Raw genomic sequence first — 22,087 nt, 5'->3', positions numbered from 1 at the left:
TCTTGTTTTGTGGATTTCATTAAAGAGATAATGAAAAACATAGCTTTTTGTTTTGAGACTTTCTTTTAACTTTTAAAGATGTGTGTGTGTGTGTGTGTGTACAAGCACATACATTCTTGTGTGTGTGTGTGTACAAGCACATACATTCTTGTGTGTGTGTGTGTGTACAAGCACATACATTCTTGTGTGTGTGTGTGTGTACAAGCACATACATTCTTGTGTGTGTGGGTGTGTGTACAAGCACATATATTCTTGTGTGTGTGTGTGTACAAGCACATACATTCTTGTGTGTGTGTGTGTGTACAAGCACATACATTCTTGTGTGTGCGTGTGTATTCTTGAGTGTGAATGCAGGCACACAATGCCGCAGTACCCATGTAGAGGTTACAGAACACAACAATCAGGCACTGGTCTTCCTCTCACTTGTTTGAGGCAGGGTCTTTGCTGATTTTCATCTGCTTACACTAGGCTGGCCAGCCTGAGAACACCCAGGGGTTCCTTGTCTCTACCGCCATCCCCCTGTAGGAGTTTTAGGATTATAGATGCCTTATGTTGTATGTCCAGCTTTCACATGTGTTTGGAGGTTCAAATTCAGGGCCTCCTGATTGTTAAGGTCCTTTTATCTGGTAAGTTATTTCCCCAGTCCACTTCCCCAGCCCTACTTAGAACTTTCTAATGCTCAGGTTAGACAGAAATTAATATCTTTCAATTTCAAAGAAAAGAACTCAAAATCAAAGGAATCTCAGAGATGTTACTTTAACAAGGTTTAACGTTGAATCTCATATCTGATTTCTCTCTCTTTTAGAAGTAGAGCGGGTGGTAAAAGCCAATGACCGTGACTACAATGAGAAATTCCAGTATGCGGTGAGTGACCACACAGCACAGTATGTTGGGGGAGGGGCTTTACTCAGGGCTAGAAGAGGGATCCAAGCCTTTGTAGAATCTCACAGTGACAAAAAGGTTTCCTTGTGGGCCCATTTTGAAAGCACGGCACCATGTGCTTTCTCTCACACATATCTCTCTTCTGCTCTGACCACTTGGTGGACATGGGAGGATGATAAAGTCTATTCTTTCTCAAGAATTCATGCTTAGTTCACTTTGGTGAGCTGTAGTTGCTTGAAGCCGAGTGTGATGCTGGGCATGGTGATGCATGCCTGTTGTCCCAATCCTCTTAGGCTGAGGCAGGATTGCTGCATATGCAAGGGCAGCCCCTGTGGTTTGTGCATGAGGTAACAGGATCCCAGGAGCTGGGGAGACACAAAATAAAATAGTATTCTATTTGGCCTACATGTTAAATGGACTGAATGAATACCAAAATGGAAATGGCAAGTTAGTACCGAACAGAACCCGAGTGTGGCCACAGTTGTAGATCTGGGAGGAGCTAGGAGATGTCGAAAGGAAAGTGGAAGCTGTTGGGGTGATGGCTGACTCTGTAGGGAGGGACAGACATGGATGAGATGGCAGGAAGGAGGAAGCCTAAGAAGGGAAGAGAGCAATGGCTGAGGAGAAAAGAAGAGAATGATAGAAGTCTGGGGAAGGTAGTGTCTCAGGAAATTGGTGGCTGATTGGTTCTAAAGGTGGGTTCAGGGCATTGAGAACCATGGAGAAACACTTTTGATTGTAGCTGGAAGACCTTGAGAAGGTGATTTTAATCTTCCCTCTTTTTACAATCCATTAGACTCTATATAACATGTGAAATATTTTTTCCAAATTCTGAAGGAAAGCCACCACCAATTTTAGGGTGTACTTTGTATTGCCTAGACATAGGTTATCACCCTGTAGGTATAGCAACTTCCCCTACATGTTGGGAATGTAGGAAACTTTGTATAAATAATTGGCCAGAAATTAAACATTAAGATGCAACTTCACAGGACCAAACGTTCAGATTACTATTTAAACCCAGCGTCTGTAGTGCTAACAAGTGTTAGCCTTTAATCCCAGCACTTGGGAGGCAGAGGCAGGCAGATCTCTGTGAGTTCGAGGCCAGCCTGGTCTACAAGAGCTAGTTCCAGGACAGGAACCGAAAAGCTATGGAGAAACCCTGTCTCGAAAAATAAAAAAATAAAAAAAATAAAAAAATAAAAAAAAGTGTTAGCAACATTACAATGAATATAAAATCTAACCTAGTTTCATATACACAGGAAATGTCACAGGCCTGCATCACGGTATGATAAGATCCAAGAACTCCTGATGGCCAACATATCACCATCCAGGCATGTAGTTGCATTAGTAAACACAAACTTGGATGCACTGGTAAAGATCTTGAAGGCATACACACAAAATTCACATTCTTCCAATTAACTGGCAAATCTCAAAGCACACATACAATCACACGGAATGGTGGTTCTCAACCTTCCTAATGCTGTGACCCTTAAATACAGTTCCTCACGTTGTGGTGACTCCCAACCATAGAATTATTTTTGATGATACTTCATAACTGTAATTTTGCTACTGTTAGGAAACATAGTGTAAATACCCGCATTTTGCAATGGTCTTAGGTGACCTCTGTGGAAGTGTCATTCATCCTCCAAGAGGGGTCTTGACCCACAGGTTGCCACTGACATAGAGACTCCTGGTCTAATTGAACCACGTGACCCGGATCAAGACTGGCTGATAGAACCCGCCCAGCAGAGTTTGGTCACATCTACAGGAAATGCTAACTCTTATGATTAGAAATTATATTTGGATTCTACTTGCTCCTAGACTATCTCAGCCCCTGTAATGTGTCATGTGTAAAGAGAATGTCTGACTCTTCCCACTGATAGCCACTGGGCAATTGTGCCGAGGGACCGTAGTGAATTGAAACAGTGCAGAGGAACCTGCTCTGCCTGGCTCCTGTCATGGCGGGAGGCAGACTTCAGGCTGCGTGAGCCATGAATCACCGGGTCTGCAAAGTGATACCTTTGACTTAAGTTCCTTACTTTTTATGTATAAGTGCCGATATAGACCGACTGTTGTCACTAGGTTCATACCTAAAATACAATCTAGAGAGAAAAAGCTTTATTTTGGCTCGATGTGAACTGAAATAATGTGCAATTAGAATCAGAAGAGTTGAGCTAGGGATCCCTGATGGTAGAATTTTGGAGCCCTGTTATAATTTGGCTGTTTTGGGATGTATTTCTGTAAAGACTTAACCAATGAGCAGATGCAAGAGGAAGAAAAGCACCTGATCCAGTGAGGAGAACCACAATTCGGTTTCCTTTACAGTCAGTGTCTGATGAAATAGGCCCATAAATCATCATGTGGACCAAGTGGGGCAACTTCAGTAACAATTTCTCAGCTAACGGAAAACCACTCTTTCCAACCGTCACCAAGTGGTTTTTATTATATTTCTGTAGTTTTAGTTACCAGTCCAAACAATACGATTCTATGATTAGATTGTTAAAATCACAATAACCATCATATTTTACCTTTCGTAGATTGAAGGTTAGTCAAATTATTCGTGCAAAAATATAGGATCTAAGTTATGTCCACTGTTATGAAACCAATGCTTACATTTTTGTTGTATTTTTCGTGTGATTCTGTTTCTCCTTTTTGAAAGATAAAAGTTGTAAATTTCATGATAAAAATATTTTGAAATATATTTAAATTGTGGAACGGCTAAATCAAGTTAATTGATATATACCTTGCTTAATATACTTACCATTTGGGAGTGAGAACACTAAAAATATACTTTAAAAAGTTGCTAGTGCTGTTTTTGTTTCTTGAGACAATGTCTTACTCTATAGCTCAGGCTGACCTGGAACTAGCTTTGTAGACCAGGCTGGCTTCGAACTCACAGCAATCCTTTTGCCTCAGCTTGCCAATACTGAGTTTATAGTGTCAGTCAACTGCCAACCTCCCCCCCAGTATAATCTATTTTCATAGACAAAATAAGCTACTTAGGAATTAAAGTTCAATTGTAATTCTTTACAACTGGGTTGGTTTGGTGATTTGTGTGACATGACCGTTACCTGACATAGTAGCTGTAAGGATGTGCGGAACATCTTAAGAATGTTCTGGTTTGATTAGTGGGAGTACTTTGAGGATATAAGTTTGTACAGCAGAGGATTGACATGTCTGGATTGGTGATTTGAGTCTGTAGCTGCTGGTGCCCTAGCCCAGATGGCTCTGGTTTCATTTATGTATGCCTTCCTGATTGCAAACTTCTTGCCAGTCTAGCTGTAGCTGTCCAGGTGCCATGGGGACATGTAGAAGAGGTGACATCATTCCGTGCTAATTACCTGAAAGTAATGAGAAGGTGTTGCGGGAGCTCCTTCTGCTCCTTCAGCCAATAGCCGCTGAGATACCAGCTCATTGGGGCGTGATCTCTTTCTCTTTAAAAACGCAGCCACTTCCCTCCGCTTCTTGCACTCTGGCTTCCGGCTCCACTTCTGGCGACTAGGCTCCCTTCCTGATTATGCAGAGGGCTGTTGTCTGGGACGGTGCCGGACAACACCGTCCGCGACAAGGGCTAAAGACTCTGTCATTAAGTCTCTTTTACTATTGTGTCATATACAGATTTACTGAGTATAACTTCTGTGTTTCTATCAATATCTAAACCAATGGAACAATTAAATCACAGCTCTGTGGGTGGAGTCTAGGAATTCTTAAAAGTTTCCCAAGATTCTAATTGCCAATCAGGGTTAGAGATCACTGGTCTAGAACTTAGGAGATAAGTCTGTCTCTCTCTCTCTCTCTCTCTCTCTCTCTCTCTCTCTCTCACACACACACACACACACACACACACACACATATGCAAGGAATGGAGTTCAACACTAGACTAGCCAAACTGGCAATCTCTGGGCCCAAGTGAGAGACCTTGACTCAATATATAATTCAATACATAATTTGGGGAGCAATAGAGGAAGACATCCAATGTCAACCTCTACATCATAGACATACTTGTATGCATGTGTTTTCACACACATGCACTCCCGCATGAACAGGCATACATGTGTGTATGCTCACCACACATATGCATAAACATATATGCATAAACTGATACATTGATCTAAGTTAGGATTAACAATATTGGGCACAACACTGTTTAAGACAGCCATGTGCTTCTCACCAGTAGATCCCTTTTTATGGATTGTTCTTGGCCCATTAATCAGTTCATTTAGTTAACTTCCAATTTTTCATTTTTATCATCTACTGACTTTGTCAACATCCTGGCATTTGTGTAATTAGATTATACAATTACTGTTATTTTTTTGTCATAGTATGAAGAAAAGTTTTTAGAAAATAAATGTTAAGGTGGACCTGGTTACACAGGTTTACAATCCCAGCCACTCAGCAGGGTGAGACAGAAGATCCCAAGTCAAGACTGGTGACATAGCTCAGAGGCCCAGTGCTTGCACTGGCCACCACTCCAGGCAAGAAGAGCTTTTTAAAAAGCAGAGCTGACCTCAGAGACCTCTAGGTTTCCCCTCTTCATCGGTACAATGCATTGTCTAATGTCAGTGTTACTGATGACCCTTCATGGGGGTGACACAGAGTCTAATCTACCGAGCCCACACAATGCCTCCAGAGTCTATTCTCCTATACACAGCAACCTCTGTGGATTCTTCCTCTTGAGAACCAATATATGTGCATAAGTGTGTTCATACGTGTGCATGTGTGTATAAAGTTGGGCAAAAGACAGAGAAGCAGAATACAACAGAGAGATAATATGAAGGAAGGAAGATGGGGTGGGAAAGGTTCAGTAATGGCAGCCGATAGCCCCTTGTTTGTTCATTCATTCGGGAGGCAGTGGCATGGATTTAGTTGGTTTTGCCCTAAAGCAGTTTTGTACATTGGTTGCTAGTCTTAGCTGGGCTCCCAGTGATGCTTGGCTGGACTGTCAGCTTCCCCCCTGCCCCAAGACAGTTTCTCTGTGCAGCCCTGGCTCTCTGTAGACCAGGCTGGCCTTGACCTCACACGATCTGCCTGCCTCTGCTACCCTAGTACTGGGATTAAAAGCATGTGCCCCCATGCCCATCTTGGATAGTAAGCTATGGAATAAATCTGTTCCCGTGGTTCCTTGCTCTGGAGCCTAGCTTGTGGACTTGCTCCTATGGAAGCTTCCCTCCTGAAGATGGGTTCATTGTCTTACAGTATTTGATTACTGCCAGTCCACACAGACTCCAGGTATGCTGGGTTCTGCCCCGCACTCACCCCTGGTTCCTACTGTATCTCTCACTGAACCTCTCTGTTAGCTCTTGCAGAAGATTACGGCTGTTTTCACGCATGTCCTCAGGGAGTCTCATTGTCCTGAAACAAGGTGAGGGCAGTGTTTATTTAACTCAGACCACCTCATCTAGCTTCAAAATTTGGTGGAAATTCATTAAACCTTTTGTGCTTGTCGTGATGATAAAATATTGGAGAATGACATTTTATTTACAAATCATTATTATTGTTTTAATGATACAAAGATACTTTGAAGTCTTCTGACCCCCACCCATCACCAACCTAGAGACTTGTCTGTTCTTGTTGCTGACCCAGTCCTCTGTCCTTCCCTCTCAGCACCTCGTTCCCAGACAAAATCCAGGCAACAAAGATGCAGAGCAGGTACTGTGAATTCGTGTGGATTTGGATCTATTGCCTGGCCCTGCCTATGAAGGGGCTGTAGACCGGAAAGATGGGGACTGTTGCAGGAGACCTGGAGTAGAAGCACAGAGTAGTAGGGACTTCCTTCTGGTCCCCAATTGCAGTCTTTGAGGGTACCGCTGGAGGCTGCTTTATTTATGTAGAACCCTGATGTAAGAAGAGTCCAAGGAAGGATTATTACTCTGGAAAGTTCTTTATGTGTGCCCTTCTCTTCCACTGTGCCTTTGTTATTGTCGTAAACTCTGAGATCCTGAACTTTGGCCCAGTTCCCAGACTGCACAGTGGTGTGAGCGCGATCTATTTAGTTCTAACAAACAAGGAACTTTATGGACTTTGTGCTTTAACACCTCCCTGTAATTAAGAAAAGGAATCTGCCCCACTAGCTCGAACGCCAGCTCAGAGGGATGCCTACTTTGCTCCTAGAGGGCCCTGAAGCCCTGAAGTACAATCTTGCTTTGTGTTCTCCATTGTCTTGAACCTTACTTACCCCTTTATAACTTACCAAGAATATTAAGTCCCTTTTAAAATGTCACAAAAGATAAGTTAACATTATGTTTAGAACTGTCTAAAATGTCCTAAGTGTCTAAATATCCTGGACAAACAAACAAGCAAGAAAAAAAAGTAGTGTGATTAAATTAACCTCAGAGGAGAATTTAATTTTCCCCCCTGGTAATTCTTCAAAATAGATACATCATTATTTGTAGGACATTGCTAGTTCTAGAATGCTTTTTCAGAAGCGGAACCAGTAAACTAAGGCCCGAGAGCAGAGAGGAGAAGACGGTTCTGACGGATGCCTGGCAGATTTGCTTCGGAAGAGACCTAAGCCCGGGGCTCTTCTTGGCCCTGCTACTGAGGGTAGGCTGGGGGTGAGCTCCGAGAGCAGCTTGGTGACAGACTCCGAGTCAGGCTGAAAGTGACTGCTCAGGCTGATTGAATTAATGTGAACCTTTCGCTGTACCTCAAGGATCGGAGGATCCTTTCCTAAGAGGGAAGCTGGGCTTTCCATATTTCTGATTCCCTGCACAAACACAGCGTTTTAACACAGGACATCACCTTTGGCGGCAGTCTTCAGATGGCCCTCAGCCTCCAGTTCCCTCATTTCATTCATGGCTCGTGGAGGTTCTGAGGATTGTGGACATGTGCAAGGTGACAGCACTTGCTGGCTTCGGAGGAACTATCACCCCAGGAGCCGCACACTCTCCCATCCCGGCCATGCTCATTTCCTCTATTGTAACTGTGATTGTTCATGCATCCTCAAGTGAACACAATCCCTACTTGTGAAAAAAGTGAAACTGTGAGTATACCCACACACATAGGTATAGTGTTTTCACTATAGATACAGTATATGTGCATGCACACATATATACACACAAGTATACATGTGTGTTTCACATACTCATACATATATGAACATATGTGGACACATGTAGATATTGCCCTTACCATAGTCACAAATCTATAGTGAGCGTAAACATACAAGTATAGTAAAGAAAATTTGCATTAAGTATACCCCAACACTGTTTTTTCTTAAAATGCATCTAACATTTTTTTATTTTTAGCTAACACAAGGGTTTCTTTTGGTACCTCTGTGGGGGATGGGCACCCCTGGCATCAGGGGCTCCGCAGACTCATCAGGGGAGTCTTTCAAAAACAAATATGTTTTTATTAATTCTTTGAGAATTTCATACAATGTTGATCATATTCACCCCTCCCCCCACACTTCTAGCTCCTTCCAGATCTGTCCCTACTTCCCCACCCGTCCCAACTTCATGTCCTCTTTCTTTCCCTGTCAGGGTCATCCCGAGGTTACCTTAACAAGGGATGTCATACAAGAGGGCTTCCTAAGGGGAATCTCGGTGCTTCTTCTCTGTCACTTCCTTAAACACTGTCACCAGTGGACAAGCTTGTTTTCTATTTATTCCTGCCTTTCTGCCTGCCCAGCTAAAATGCAGACTTCCTCTATGTGTGTATGGACTTCCATCTGTCCATATTCGCAGTCCTGGCTCAATGACAGGATGCCCGGCACATAGGAGGTCCTTTGCAAGCAAGAGCTGAATGAATGAATGACGGTTAGGGGTAGCATGGTCTCTTCTTCTCACTACAGAAATATATTTTGCACATGGCTGGGATCCTGGCTGAGGAGACTGCTGAGATGCTGCTGGTAGCCACCATCTATAGCCACCTCTCCATACAGCCTCTTCTGCAGCGTTCCCTCGTCTGCATTGCTCCTGATTCAGAGCCTATGGAAACGCACCAGGCAACATTTGACTATTATGGAGGAGTCTGGTATAAGAGAGGCAGGTGCCAGAGGTGACTGTGCTGCCCGTGTGCCCCACACACACATTCTTTGGGGGAAGCTTTGCATAAACGTGGGTGTTTCACACATTTCCTTGAGTGGCGCAAATGCCTTCCGGCCACTTCCTCTTTTACGCAAGCAGTCTGTGGGCATGGTTTCTCTTTGGTTTTAAATAGATCATTTTAGAGGTGCCCTTTCCCTTAGTGGGATTTTTTGTCTTCCTGGAATCTAGACTGTATTCTAGTAACGTTACACATGAGCATTCCTGGAGCAAGGAAAGGTAGATATTCATACAGTTGCCATGACATAGAGTGTCTCATCAGATGAGGAAGGCGGCTTTGATAATGCGGAAACCATGGCGCTCTTGCAAAAGTTCCTGGGTTTGATCTATGGGATTCACAGAAGCAGGAAGTGTGCCCAGACAGCTCTAAGATCATGGAGGTTTACCTTCTATGATGCAGTGTGGTAGGCAAGAGTAGAGAAAAAGTCACGCTATTACATGGACAATAAATGTGTTATTAATGCTTGTGCCTGGTGTTTGATTGGGAATAAAAAAAGAAAAAAGCTTCAAACTGACTTAGGCAAAGACAGATGTCAACAGAACATATAGTTAAAAAGTAAGTAACAGCTCGTGGGACCTACGGGAAGGCCTGTCCTAATTTAACTCTCTTTTTAGATTTTATTCATCTATCTGTCTATCTGTCTATCTATTTATCTATCTATCTATCTATCTATCTATCTATCTATCTATCTATCTATCTATCTATCTATCTTCTGTGAGGTCTCAATACAAGGCGTCAAGCTCAGGATGTAGCCCAGACTGACCCGGAACTTTCCACCTTCCTGCTTCCATTCCCTGAGTGCTGAGGATGTAGCGTGTGCCGTCACTCTCACTGCTGAGGACGCAGCGTGCACTGCCACACTCACATCCAGTTTTCCTTTGTTATCGCACACACCCTAGCCTTCTGTCTTAGGTGTTTGCTTTATTCTTAGGAGGTTCAGGATCCCAAGAGTAGTGCCCCTAGGGCTCCCTCCTTCCAGGTTAGAATGCAGTAGGTAAGAGAAAGTCTCTTGAGTCAGGTTATGTACCATTTTCTCACTGCAGAAATGTGATTGGGAAGATAGGCTGTGTGATTAGTGTAAGTGAATCTGAGCTTGATCCTGGAGTTGTAGATGGGAGTTGAACCCACTGCGATGGAGGACTGTTAGCAGAGGTGGTTGAGAATACGGTCAAATACACCTGCTGTTTACAGGATTGGCTTTGGAACACAGAAAGCGGATATGTGTGTGTGCGTGTATATAAACAATATTGTACAATATTATATAATATATACACAGTATATATTATACTATACTTACATATATAAATATATACAGTTATATTATAGCTGAGACATCACAGACTAATTTTCATTTCTGGCAGAGGCAGCCCTTCTGTTGTCTGTTAGCCATGTGCTGTGGGCATTTGTGCTGAGGTCTTAGTGGATGGGTGTGGCTCTCCAGAGACTCTCTTTCCCTTTGGTACTGTATTGGAAGTATTGAGATAGTCCTGGCCCAACACGACCAGTGACTAGGAGCAGACTCGGGTTAAATGAGTAGCAGAACCAGAAATAAACTCCTGGGGGGTGAAGTCACCCAGAGTGGAGTGGTTTGTTATTGTGACAGAGTTTGTCCTGTCTAGTACATTGCAGTCACAAATCCCCTGGGGGATTAGTTCAGAATTTGCTCATGAAATCCAGTATTTGTATAAATCTTTTGACTTCGCAAGATAATTTTAACTTGAGACCTCATCTCCATGATAATCCAGCGTGAGAAATATTTCCAGAGGAACCCCGAGGAAAGTCCCCGAGTGCTTTGGTGTGAACTTAACAGTGCTTGCTCTTTTATCTTGGCTTTGTTTGTATTCAGCAATACAGTTATGCAGCTTGTGAGACTCTCAGTGTCAAAACAAATCCTTCCAGTTTACTGGCATTTTCTGTGGTGGCCTGTCTCTGAAGAACGTTCCACTTACGCTTTCTGCCTCTCCTTGAGCCGTCAGTACTGAACATGTGAAGACGTTTGGCCACCGCTGCTGCTGATTGGAAAGCTGAAAGGAAGGTCTAGTTATCTACTCTTTTGGTCTTCGTTGGTACTTGTCAGGGGCCAGTGGAACTGCTATCAAAGGGAATTACAAGGGAACACAAGGGAACTATAATTGCCCCCCAAACCAACAACAACCATGACTGTAACTAAGGCGCGGACAAGGAGGAACGATGTAGACAGAAGGTAGCAGAAGGGCTGGGGATGAAGAGTGGAGGCAAATGAAGGCTGTGGAGGGAGGAGCAACTGCTTGCACTGGGCTGTAGCACCAGCACAGAGGTGACAGCGAGGGCTCCAGGTGGAGAGTCCCTATCTGGCATTACCACCCAGAAGCTAGGGAACCTTGTATAGATTACTCTCTCTGAACTCTGGCTTTTTCGCCCCATAGAATGGGAATATAGTACCCATTTCACAAGAATGTCCTGAGGATAGATCAAGGTACAAAATGTCAAGTTAGAACGGTGTTCACTGTAAGGGCTTGGCTAACATTAGCCACCACCACAACCACCATTGTTTATTGCCATTCTCTCTACCACCGATTTGGGCCAGCCTCCCATCCTCTTAGCTGAATAACTCAAAGTCCTCTACAAGAACTCCTTTCAGAGGTATTTTTGTGCCCCCTTCAATTCCTTCTCCATCCAGTTATTTTCTAAAAATCTTGTCATTAACGTCTCCTGCTGTCCTGTTTTCTAATTGTCTGTCTTTTAAACTATGGCCATCCTCGTCAGCAACTGCAGCTCCACCGCTAGCAGCAGCGACTAGGCCGCAAGAGCCGCAGCCTGAGGAAGTTCTGTTCCCTCAGTCACTGGCTCTTTCAAAACTACAAAGAGAACTTATCTAAATCTCTGTCCCGCTAAAGAATTCAAGATTTAAAGGTTGAGGTAGAATCCTGCTTCCCAGAGAGGCTGAATAGCAAGCAGCTCACCTAGCTCGCCTCCTCGCGTCTCCTGAGAAGTTCTCATGCTGCGCCTCACCCCTCCCATAAGGAGTTATGAACCCTTCTCCACAGGGCTCTCCCTACTACTTCCTGTTAGCTAGTAGCTGACTCAGTCTCTGGACCACAGGTGAATTTTGTTTAATCAAACACATCTTTGCATCATTAAACAAATGTTCCAGATTTAAGTCTCCACTTAAAATCTTTCAGTAGCCGGGCAGTGGTGGCGCATACCTTTAATCCCAGCACTCGGGAGGCAGAGGCAGGGGGATCTCTGTGAGTTCGAGGCCAGCCTGGTCTACAAGAGCTAGTTCCAGGACAGGAACCAAAAAGCTACGGAGAAACCCTGTCTCGAAAATCAAAAAAAAAAAAAAAAATCTTTCAGGAATTCAGCCTTTGTTCTCCTGGTGTTGCCTTCCAAGGGGAAGGCTCCCTATTGGTGAACTGTTTACCTGCCCAACTTCTTACTCTGCCAAGCCAGAAGTGGAGTCATTTACCTAAACTTGGAAGGATAACTGGCCTCAATATCCTGCCCCACCCCCACCTCCCCTAGAGAGCAAGCTTCCTCTAGAGAGATAATTTTTGCTCGTCCATGGGTAGGCTCTGCCCTATTGTGTGGAAGTCCTACCATGGCTCAGCTTCACCTATGATGGTATGTTTCATCATTAGGGCTAATTAACTAGCTGACTAAGACAGCAGGCTTTCTTTAGGACCAGCAGCCAGCTCCTAAATAATGACAAGGAGACTTACTATTAGTTGATTGAATAATGAATGCTCTGCCTTAGCTTAGACTTGTTTCTTGTTAGCTCTTATAACTTAACCTGTTTCTCTTCATCTATTTTTGCCTCAGGGAGCCATACTTTTCTTTTTTTCTGTATGTCCTACTTTCATTGCTTCCTCCATGGCTGCCTGGCTGGCTGATCCCTGGGAGGTCTCTCTCTCTTCTCCTTCATTCACCTGAGCCTAGATTCCTTCTCCTACTTATTGTCTCTGTTTGCCAGCCTCACCTATCCCTATGCTGCCTAGCTATTGGCTGTTCATCTTTTTATTAGACTAATCAGGTGCCTTAGGCAGGCAAAGCAACACATCTTTACATTGTTAAACAAATATAGCATAAACAAATGTAACACATCTTTGCCTAGGTAAAGTAATATTTATTGTATAGCAGACTAATGAACGAAAGTCATGGCCACTAGCTTTGCTTTTTACTAACATCAAAGATGTCACATTGATTCCCCAGGTAGCTCTGGAAAGAGCCTTCTTTGGTCCTAGTGGTCTACGGTAGAAAAGTCTCATAAGAGGACAGTGGGGAAGGCTTTCAGTGCTGGGTCAGGAAGTGAGCTGCTCCAGAATTTGTGCCCCAGTAGGCTGGCTCAACAAACAAAATATCAATATATCTGATTGAAGGTCTTCTGAATATCGTTTTGGTTAGGACAATAGGAATGAAAGCATGTTTCCCTTTTGACTGAAAACCAAAAATAAAGATATATTTAGAGCATGTCCGTGAAGGGTGGCCTCGTTCCTTGCCCCTGTCTAAGCTGTGCAGGTTTCACCATGTGATCACGTCACAGCAGTGTCCACGGAATGATACAATCATTACTGTGTATAAAGCTGAACACAGTGTAGAACATGACCATAGGTTCTGTTTGGCATCATCACTTTATCCTGCAGAACCGGCTCTTCACTTGTCCAGAGTCCAGGCTTGTAGGAGAGATTCTTTAAAATTTTTACTATGGTTTGACACTACTTTAAGCAACATGCAAACTTAACCTCTGCATTAGTAACTTAAATGAAAAATACAAAACAATTACGTTTGAGACTTTTCTTTCTTGCAGTGCTGTGGTTGATCCTGGGGTCTCACACATACTAGGAGAGCATTCTGCCACTGAGATACATCCCCAGTCCTGGAAGACAGGTTTGATTAATTAATCCTTCCTCCTGACTTTCCTCTTCCTTATTGTTTTATCCAAATTCCCTGTTCAGGAAAACATCATGAATGATTCCCGGGGCCATTAGGCACTTCTGCCTGAGGGCTGTTCCTCACAGGCGTGTGTGGCCCTGGAACCCGGAAGTGTCAGCCATGTTGTATGGCTGAATCATTACACCATCTACTCTTTGATGAAGGGTGAACTCATCTGTAGCTGTAAGGATGACTATTTAGAATGCAGCTAGTTTAGGTACTGGTTTAGGAAAGTGGCAGCAGCATGTCCTCCTCCGAGATCTCTGATCTCACTAGCCAGGCATGGTTGTCTAGGTTTACAGTACCAGGCATCATTCCCCTCCTGTGGACCTTAAGACCAATTAAACAGCTCCTGGTTATTGACAAGACATCGACACTACAATTGCGCTTTTAGAGATAGCTCGCCATACTGACCATTATTGTGATTCATAGGCATAATAGCTCACGTAGAGCTATCAAATGTTTTCCCACCCCAGCAGCTTGCAAAGCGTCTTCCAGTTCCATGAGAGCTAGTCTACAGGGAGGAGGCTTTCTGGTGAGATCAAACTTGAGAGCTCCAAGTCTTGTGTCCAAAGCGTATGATATCTTCAGCAATAGAGACTTCTCTTCAACTTCTGGGAGCCAACCAAGGAAGCAGCAATAGCCTCTATTGTTCTAGAAATCTCTTGGACTCCCCTGACTGACTACTTGAGAGGCGGTTTCTTATGCCTGTTGCTAGGGTTTGGTTTATTTAGATAGTCTATGGATCTTGGGTCTTGGAGCCGTTATCGTCCCAACTGATATAATTTCATTTAAACTACACACACACACACACACACACACACACACACACACACGTGTGTATTATTTATAATTAAGTAAATATAAAATAATGATTCCTCATGACTTTTTCAAACAACCTTAGTCTTACTTATATATACATAATTCACAATAAATGCTATTCAGCTCTAAAGAAAAATTAAACCACAAAATCTGCTGTTAAATTGATGGAACTTGAAGGTATCATATCGAGTGAGGTAACCCAAATCCAGAAAGGGAAGTGTTGCGTATTCTCTCTCACCTGCATCTCCTGGCTCCAGATCTTTAGCTGTGAGTATAAGCCACAGTAACAATGGAAATGGGGAAAGCAAAGAGAACGTGGGAGGAAGGGGGGCAGCACTAGAGAGGAGACCAGCAGGATAGCGGTTACATGAAGGGAAAAACAGGGAGGCTTTAACTGGGGAGTGGGAGGACCTTTGTCCTTGCTGTATTGATTCTGGACTTTATCATGTCTTATTATTCAATCTTGTTATACTATCTTTGTGGGCAAGATAGAATTAAACTACATGGGAATGTAGATAAATGGACTTACAAATGCTTAAATAAAAATTAATATATTTTCAAAGATTCATACAGAGATGAATAAAACATATTCATTACAGTATATATAGAGTATGTGTGTACATATGCACATGTGTGCTACCCATGTTTAGTCAGTTATTTTGAGACAGGGACTTTCACTGTACTGTAATTTGACAAGTAGGCTTAGGTCCACTGACCAGTGAGCCCCATGCACCTGCCTGTCTCTGCCTCCCCAATGCTGAGATTACAAGTGACACCTTTTCCCTACCCCTATTTTTGGACTTGGGTTCTGGGAATCAAGTCAGACCCTTGTGTGTCAAGGCAAACACGTTACTAGTTGAGTTTCTCCCAGCCCCCTGTATTTCATATAATGACCGAACAGAGAGCTGTGTCAATCTGAAAGGTCATTGGTTACATCCCAGGCTTTATTGTTTCAGTAATAAGTTCTTTTCCTGTGGACTTGTCCTTTTTTAATGTATTTGTCTTTAGCTTTATAAGAACACACAAAACACATGCATTTGAATCTTCCTGACAGCACAAAGTTGTAAGGCGTATTTCATGCTCTTGGTAATGCACGCTAGTTGAAATAATGGTTTAGGGACACATGAAAGACTTTTCATATTGATATTAAAACTAAATGCTTAGGAAAGAAAACTGATTTAATAGAAGTTTTTATAGTTTCTTCCCCATTTCCGTGATTACTGTGGGTTATACTCACATCTAAAGATTTTGAGTCAGGAAATGGAGGCAAGGGAGACTATGGAACACTTACCTTTAAGTGTGTCTCCTAATCACCCTTAGGTCATTTCAGGTGATTAAAACTCAATATGGAAACACTGTGAGATGCAGTTTCCACCACGCTAATGGAATGTCAGGGCAGGTTCAAAACACCCGATAACAAAGCCCTGCTATTGGCCATGTTTGTATTTTGCATTTGGATGCAGGCACTGCATCTTAGCACAGATGTAGAGAAGTCGGGGTGGATTCTGCAAAGGGTGGCCAGGAAGGGATAGCTATAAAAGGTCACTGAGAAGCAGCATTCAAGTATTGTACTGTGGTCGCCAGGAAAGGCCTCAGACTTGGCGTTTGCGACCCAAGGGCCTTGCCTTGGCTTAGAGCAAGAGATAACAGTGAAGATAAAGATTGTTTCCAGTAATTCCATTACTGAGGACAGGCTACCTTGCAAGTATCCCAGAAGATGTCCAGAGGTAGAAATTCCTTGTCCTACCCACCTCACCCTGCTATCTGTGGCAGGCGAGAGAGTTATCCCCCTCCCCTTACCAACTGTAGCTCTCGGGGAAGCAGGCCCTGCACCTTGCCTGGGCAGCACAGTAGAACTGTCCCTGTTGATAGGGGCACAGGTGAGCTGGCCCCGAGAAAGTGAGTGGAGGAGATCTGGCTCCACCCCTCATCTTCCCTATGGTGGTGTTGGCGAGGAAGAGATGCCCCCCTCACCACCTGTGACAGCTGGGAGAGCTGGCCCTGAGGTCCTAAGAGTGAGAGAGCTATTCATGACCCTCACCAGCTGCAGTGTTGGGGACCAGCCTTGACAAAAATGCCTCTTGCCAGGGTAGAGGTGTGGGAATTTAGAAATAGCATAAAGAATACGAAGATGTGAATGAAAGTAATAAAACGGAGAAACATATAGGATAATATTGGGAGGGAATTCCAGTGAGTACTGAAATTCATGCACAGTTAATTTCCAATTGCTTAAAATACCCCTGGCCCCAAAAGATAGGAGTAAGACAAAAGACTGGATTACCGTGACACAAGGACATGAACAGACCAGTTGAAGGTCATGGGATACCTCCATAATTAAACATTCTGTTGCTAGAACAAAACAAGTCATGCTCACAACCTAGACTGAAACCTTCTGTAGGCAAACCACTCCCTGGGTGGAATCCAAAGTTATCTCCTTAAGGGAACTGGAACTTAGTTGGAACCTAGTTGGTCTTAGTTTGAAGTAGAAACATATCTACTTCTCTATTCTTGAAATCCAAGATCTCTGGCTATTAGCCACACTTGTTGACAATAACCTTGAGTGAGCAGAACTCTCCCACCTAAATCTAGGTGGAACCTTTGTTTGGGGTAGAAGCACAATAATTGTGAAGGACTAGAGGTAAGTTCCAACTCTCTGACCTTTGGTCAAGGTGGAAATAGGCTCACATTTTTGGGCCTCCACACTGCAATACTCAGGAGAGTGGTCCCTGCACCTCACCTGGGCAACACAGTAGAGCTGGCCCTGGTGGTGTAGATGTGGGTGAGCTGGCTCCTAGGGCATGAAAGCAAGAGAACCAGCCTTGCCCTTTGCTTATTGCTATATAGGGTGAACTAGTAGGGGCAATGCTGGAGAGGTCCCCGTGTTGGTGAGGATAGGGGAGAGCTGGCGGTTTGATCAACTCTGCTACTCTCCAGGCCCAGAAACAGGGCATCCACCCCATCTATGATCTGCTGGAGCATGAAAAGGGGCAGGTCCTGCAGATGCAAAACTGTAGGAGCTCCACAACACAGGGCAACAAGAGGAGTCCCAGTGAAGGCCCAGTATCTGTGTAGTAGAAACCAGAGGCCTCGAATCAGACCAATGACTCTTTGCAAGAAACACTCGCAAGTAAAGATATTTGGACTCACTGGGTCACACTGCAGCTTCCACGACAAGATTTTCCTTTCTTTTTCTTAAATTTTTTTATTTTATTTTAGGAGGGGCAGGTTGCAAGGGCAAAGGGTGGATACAAAGGGATGGGGAGATGAACTGGATGGAGATGCATGATGTAAAAGACACAAAGAATAAATTTAAAAAAAAATAAAAAAAATCCCTTGTCAGTTTCCCAAAGGGTGATAGATCAGATTGATCATCATTCAAATGCCCTCAGTCTGTGCACCCCAGCACGAGCTCAGGGATACTCAAGCAAGACAGCGGCACTCCTGCAATATCTACTTAAGAGTGCATAAGAAGGGAAAAATCTCAGAAGCCAATTTGTGTGTGATAACCCATGGCTACATGGGTGATCTGATACTGGGTCATTTTGCCTAGAGTTAGGGCAGTGTTATCTTGGCAGATGTGATGGTCTTGGCTACGTGGAGCTTAGGACTTCCTAGATAACTAACTGCGCTGGCTTGCTGTGGCATAGCAGTGCCAGGCTTGTATGTGGAAGAGTCATATCAGGCAGTGCCTTGGTTTCAACTAACACGACGCTATCTTTTTCAGGACAATCGTATTCATACGTCCAAGTACAACGTTCTCACATTCTTGCCAATTAATTTATTTGAACAGTTCCAAAGAGTGGCGAATGCCTATTTCCTTTTTCTCCTGATACTACAGGTAATCTTTACACTGTATTTCTTCATTATCTATCTGTTGAAAGTACTTGTATAATTCTAAAACATAAGTCACTTTACTCAGTAAACATTCATGATTGCATAGGACCACTCTTAAAGTTTTAATAACATTAGAGTTTTAATGTTATTATTGTTTTTCATCTTAAAAATAGAGAGGGCTAAGAATAAATAAAGCAAAAATAGTGCCTTCATCTTAGCTTAAACACCTAGGTCATTCTAATATGTATCTTTATTTGAACCATATAGAAGTCTAACAATTGCTACTCATGACCTTCTTCCTTTCCCTATCAATTCTCCTACACTGACAGGGCAGGGCTCCTAAGATTGCAGAGGTTGTGGAACTTGACAAATTTCCCGTTGGTCCAAGAACAACAGCATATTGTGTTTGTTTATAAAGTAAATGATGCCTAATATATGTTATTTCACTGTAGGGTGACTTTTTATAGTTTGGAGTCATTAATTGGTCAATAATAACCTCCCCCCATTGAACTAAAATCGAGCTTAAATGAAATGTCAACTTTTATTGGCATTTAGGAAAGGAAAAAGGCATATATCAAGAAAGATTTATACACACATCAGTTTTTGTTTTGGATGATTTAATAAATCAGATTGATAGACCCAGAAGAAGGTTGTGCTATTTATAAGATTTGTGAGGTTGACTTGGCTGTGAGATGACCAGTGTTGAGCAATAAACTCTGTGTGCTAATCTTTTGATGGTAAGTGCTAGAGATCTCTTTTAGCCTCAGCAGATGATGAATATATGCCAAGCTTTATTTTTTTTCATGTGTGACTGAATTAAAAAACAGTAGCCACTGCAGTAGGACACGGCTCTCTTTCTGTTTCCTTCAATATTGTCAGGTCTCACCTATCTGGTATTCCTGCCAGCTTCGCAATCTACCTTCCAAGCTGTCTAGCTCCTGTGAAGGAAGAAAGGAAGGGGGGGGGAGAAGAGAGAGAGAAAGAGAGAGAGAGAGAGAGAGAGAGAGAGATAAGAAAATATCACTTTTCTGTTGGTATTAGTTCTGATTGCATTCATCTCCTAAGCTAATCACTGTTGCTCAAAAATTTGGTTCAGTTATTATCTTGAGCATGAGTCAAAACCTGAATCAGAATGGAGTCAGCTCACTAAAGGTAAAAGAACTAAAATTGGAGAACTGGAAAGCTCCCTAAGCAAAAAAGATACAGTTGAGAATAAGTGAATACTGACTGTGCATAAACCACAACAAAACAACACACAAAAAGAAAACCCAAACCCAAGCCAAACCAGACCAGACCGAATAAAACCAACCAACCAACCAACCAACCAAAAGAACCTGATGAATGAACAAGCTGCTATTCATGAAAGGAAATGAAGACCCAGTTTCTCTCCCCCCCCAGTGTCATTGAATTGCTTTTGGAGTCTTGATGTGACCATTCATACCATTGTAGAATTTTGAATTTATTTCTCTAGTGGCATTCTTGCTTACAGTCCCAGGCCTTTGTTCACACAATTTTATATTCTGGACATTTGAGATGGCTTGGTTTAATATTATTTATTGGTGAATATCTGGGAGCCACGGAGGAGAGATGATGGGTAAAGTCACAGATTAACAAGAGCAGAGAATGGTGGGATTTTCTGCTACCCACCCAGTGTTTCTGCTGCATCTTCAGGGACCTTTTGGTTTTGTTTTCTAATTGTGTCTCTTCTCTTAAAGTTATTTTTTGAATTAGCATGAGATAATATACTATATCTATGAAGTATAGTGTGAGAATTCAGACTATGAACACATTGTGCCATCAAGTCAGGGAAGTAGCTTTCTGCATCCCCAGGCATTGGTCAGTTCTTTGTGTTGGGAAGCCTTGAGCACCTAGCTTTTTTTTTTTTAAATAAATAGACAAATGAATAAATACATTGGTGTTTTGCGTGCATGTATGCTTGTATGAGGGTGTTAGAGCCTCTGGAACTGGAGTTACAGATGGTTGTGAGCTGCCATGTGGGTGCTGGGAATTGAACCTAGGTCCTCTGGAAGAGCGGCCAACGCTCGTAACCACTGAGTCACCTCCCCAGCCCCTTAAACGCCTGTCTTCTGGTTGCTTATTTGTCCTACAGTCACCTAGTGTGATGTAGGACACTGGAGTTTGTGTCTGTTACATAGCCCTCAGGGATTTTTTTGAAGTTTAAAAATCTGTTATATAAAATTGGTTTAGTTTTGAATTATTTATGGGACCTATTTATAGTCTCTACTGGACCCTATCCTGCCTAACAGCTCTGGAGGAGATCCCAAGCGAATGTGATTTGATTTGAAAAAACAAAAACCACTAGTCTAAGAGGATCACATGCTTGTTACCGCGTTTGTCGTAGGTGGTAGTGCTGGAGATACAGGCACAGAGGGATAGTGTGGGGGTCAAAGAGATCTGGGTGCATATTTTAGCAGTGTGTGTTCTTGCTAGAGTTTTCAATGCCTTAGATGCTCGAGCTATAGAATTGGGTAGGAAAATAAGGACGTGATATCAGCTCTGTTTCATCTGACACTGGGTCACCATTCACAGTGTATTCTGGTGTGCACAGTCGGGGGACTGTTAGTTCTGTGGATTTGTAACCCATGGCTTTGTACAAAACGTTCTAGCATGGAAAGTAACTGAGTTTTCCGAGCATTCAATTATTAAGATGGAAACACCTGCCTAACCTTTGCAAGGGTGAGGAACAAAGGCTCCTCTGGCAAGTGTTATTAAGAGGAGACGGTAACTTATTAAAAATTGAGAAGAGACGCTGAAGGATCTGCAATGTGCAGCAGACTAGCGACAGATGTGTGTCTGTGAAGCAACTCAGGAGCCGGCTTCTCACTTAGCTTCAAGTTTTTATTTATTTTTAATTTTTGTCAGATTGTTGTATTGAGAACACGGGGGCCCTTTGTTTGTCCCGGCCGCCCTGATAGCTTACATCTGAAATAATCACACAGAAATTGTATTAATTAAAACACTGCCAAGCCCATTATTTCCAGCCCCTTATTGGCTAACTCTCACATATTAGTTTAACCCATCTCCATTAATGTGTATCACTAATTCACTGTGGCTTACCCGCATGAGTCTAACCAGCATCCCTCTTGGGCAGGAGAATCATGGCAATCTGCCTGTCTCTGCTTTCTTCCTCCCATAATTCTGTTCTGTCTTCCCCACCTACCTGAGTTCCACCCTATCAACTAGGCCAAAGCAGTTTCTTTAATAACCAATGAAAGCAACACAAATACAGAAGGGCCTCCTACACCACAGAAAATCTGAAAATTGGCAGGAAGGCATTTCTCTATATGTTTTGCAGTTGAATGCATGTAATTGAATTGTTTTAGCGAGTTTACTTTGGTACAAATAGCTGAACAAAGTCAATTTATTTCTGTAAGTGTTATATAATATGTTGACAAAGGTTAGGAGATGTATTTCCCAATTTAAAACGTCTTAAACATCTGGAAATGCTCGTTTCAGCTCATTCCAGAAATCTCTTCCCTGACCTGGTTCACCACCATCGTGCCTTTGGTCCTGGTGATCTCCATGACAGCTGTCAAGGATGCTACCGACGACTATGTGGGTATTCGCTCCT

General features: G+C 43.0%; 1 protein-coding gene across 1 annotated transcript in view; it reads left to right on the top strand.

Annotated features, from left to right (window-relative positions):
- Atp8b4 (ATPase phospholipid transporting 8B4 (putative)) overlaps positions 1-22,087 on the top strand; it is a 151,978-nt gene that overhangs the window by 2,141 nt on the left and 127,750 nt on the right. Inside the window, exons 2-4 of the mRNA XM_041679239.1 lie at positions 806-864; positions 18,386-18,499; positions 21,973-22,071. Of these exons, the coding sequence (XP_041535173.1) occupies positions 806-864; positions 18,386-18,499; positions 21,973-22,071 (272 nt within the window). The remainder of the gene's footprint in view (positions 1-805; positions 865-18,385; positions 18,500-21,972; positions 22,072-22,087) is intronic.

This window comes from Microtus oregoni, unplaced genomic scaffold (genome assembly GCF_018167655.1).
Source record: "Microtus oregoni isolate MIOR12 unplaced genomic scaffold, Mior012 000031F_ref0000149, whole genome shotgun sequence".
Lineage (NCBI taxonomy): Eukaryota > Metazoa > Chordata > Mammalia > Rodentia > Cricetidae > Microtus > Microtus oregoni.
This window is presented reverse-complemented; position numbering and strand designations above follow the sequence as displayed.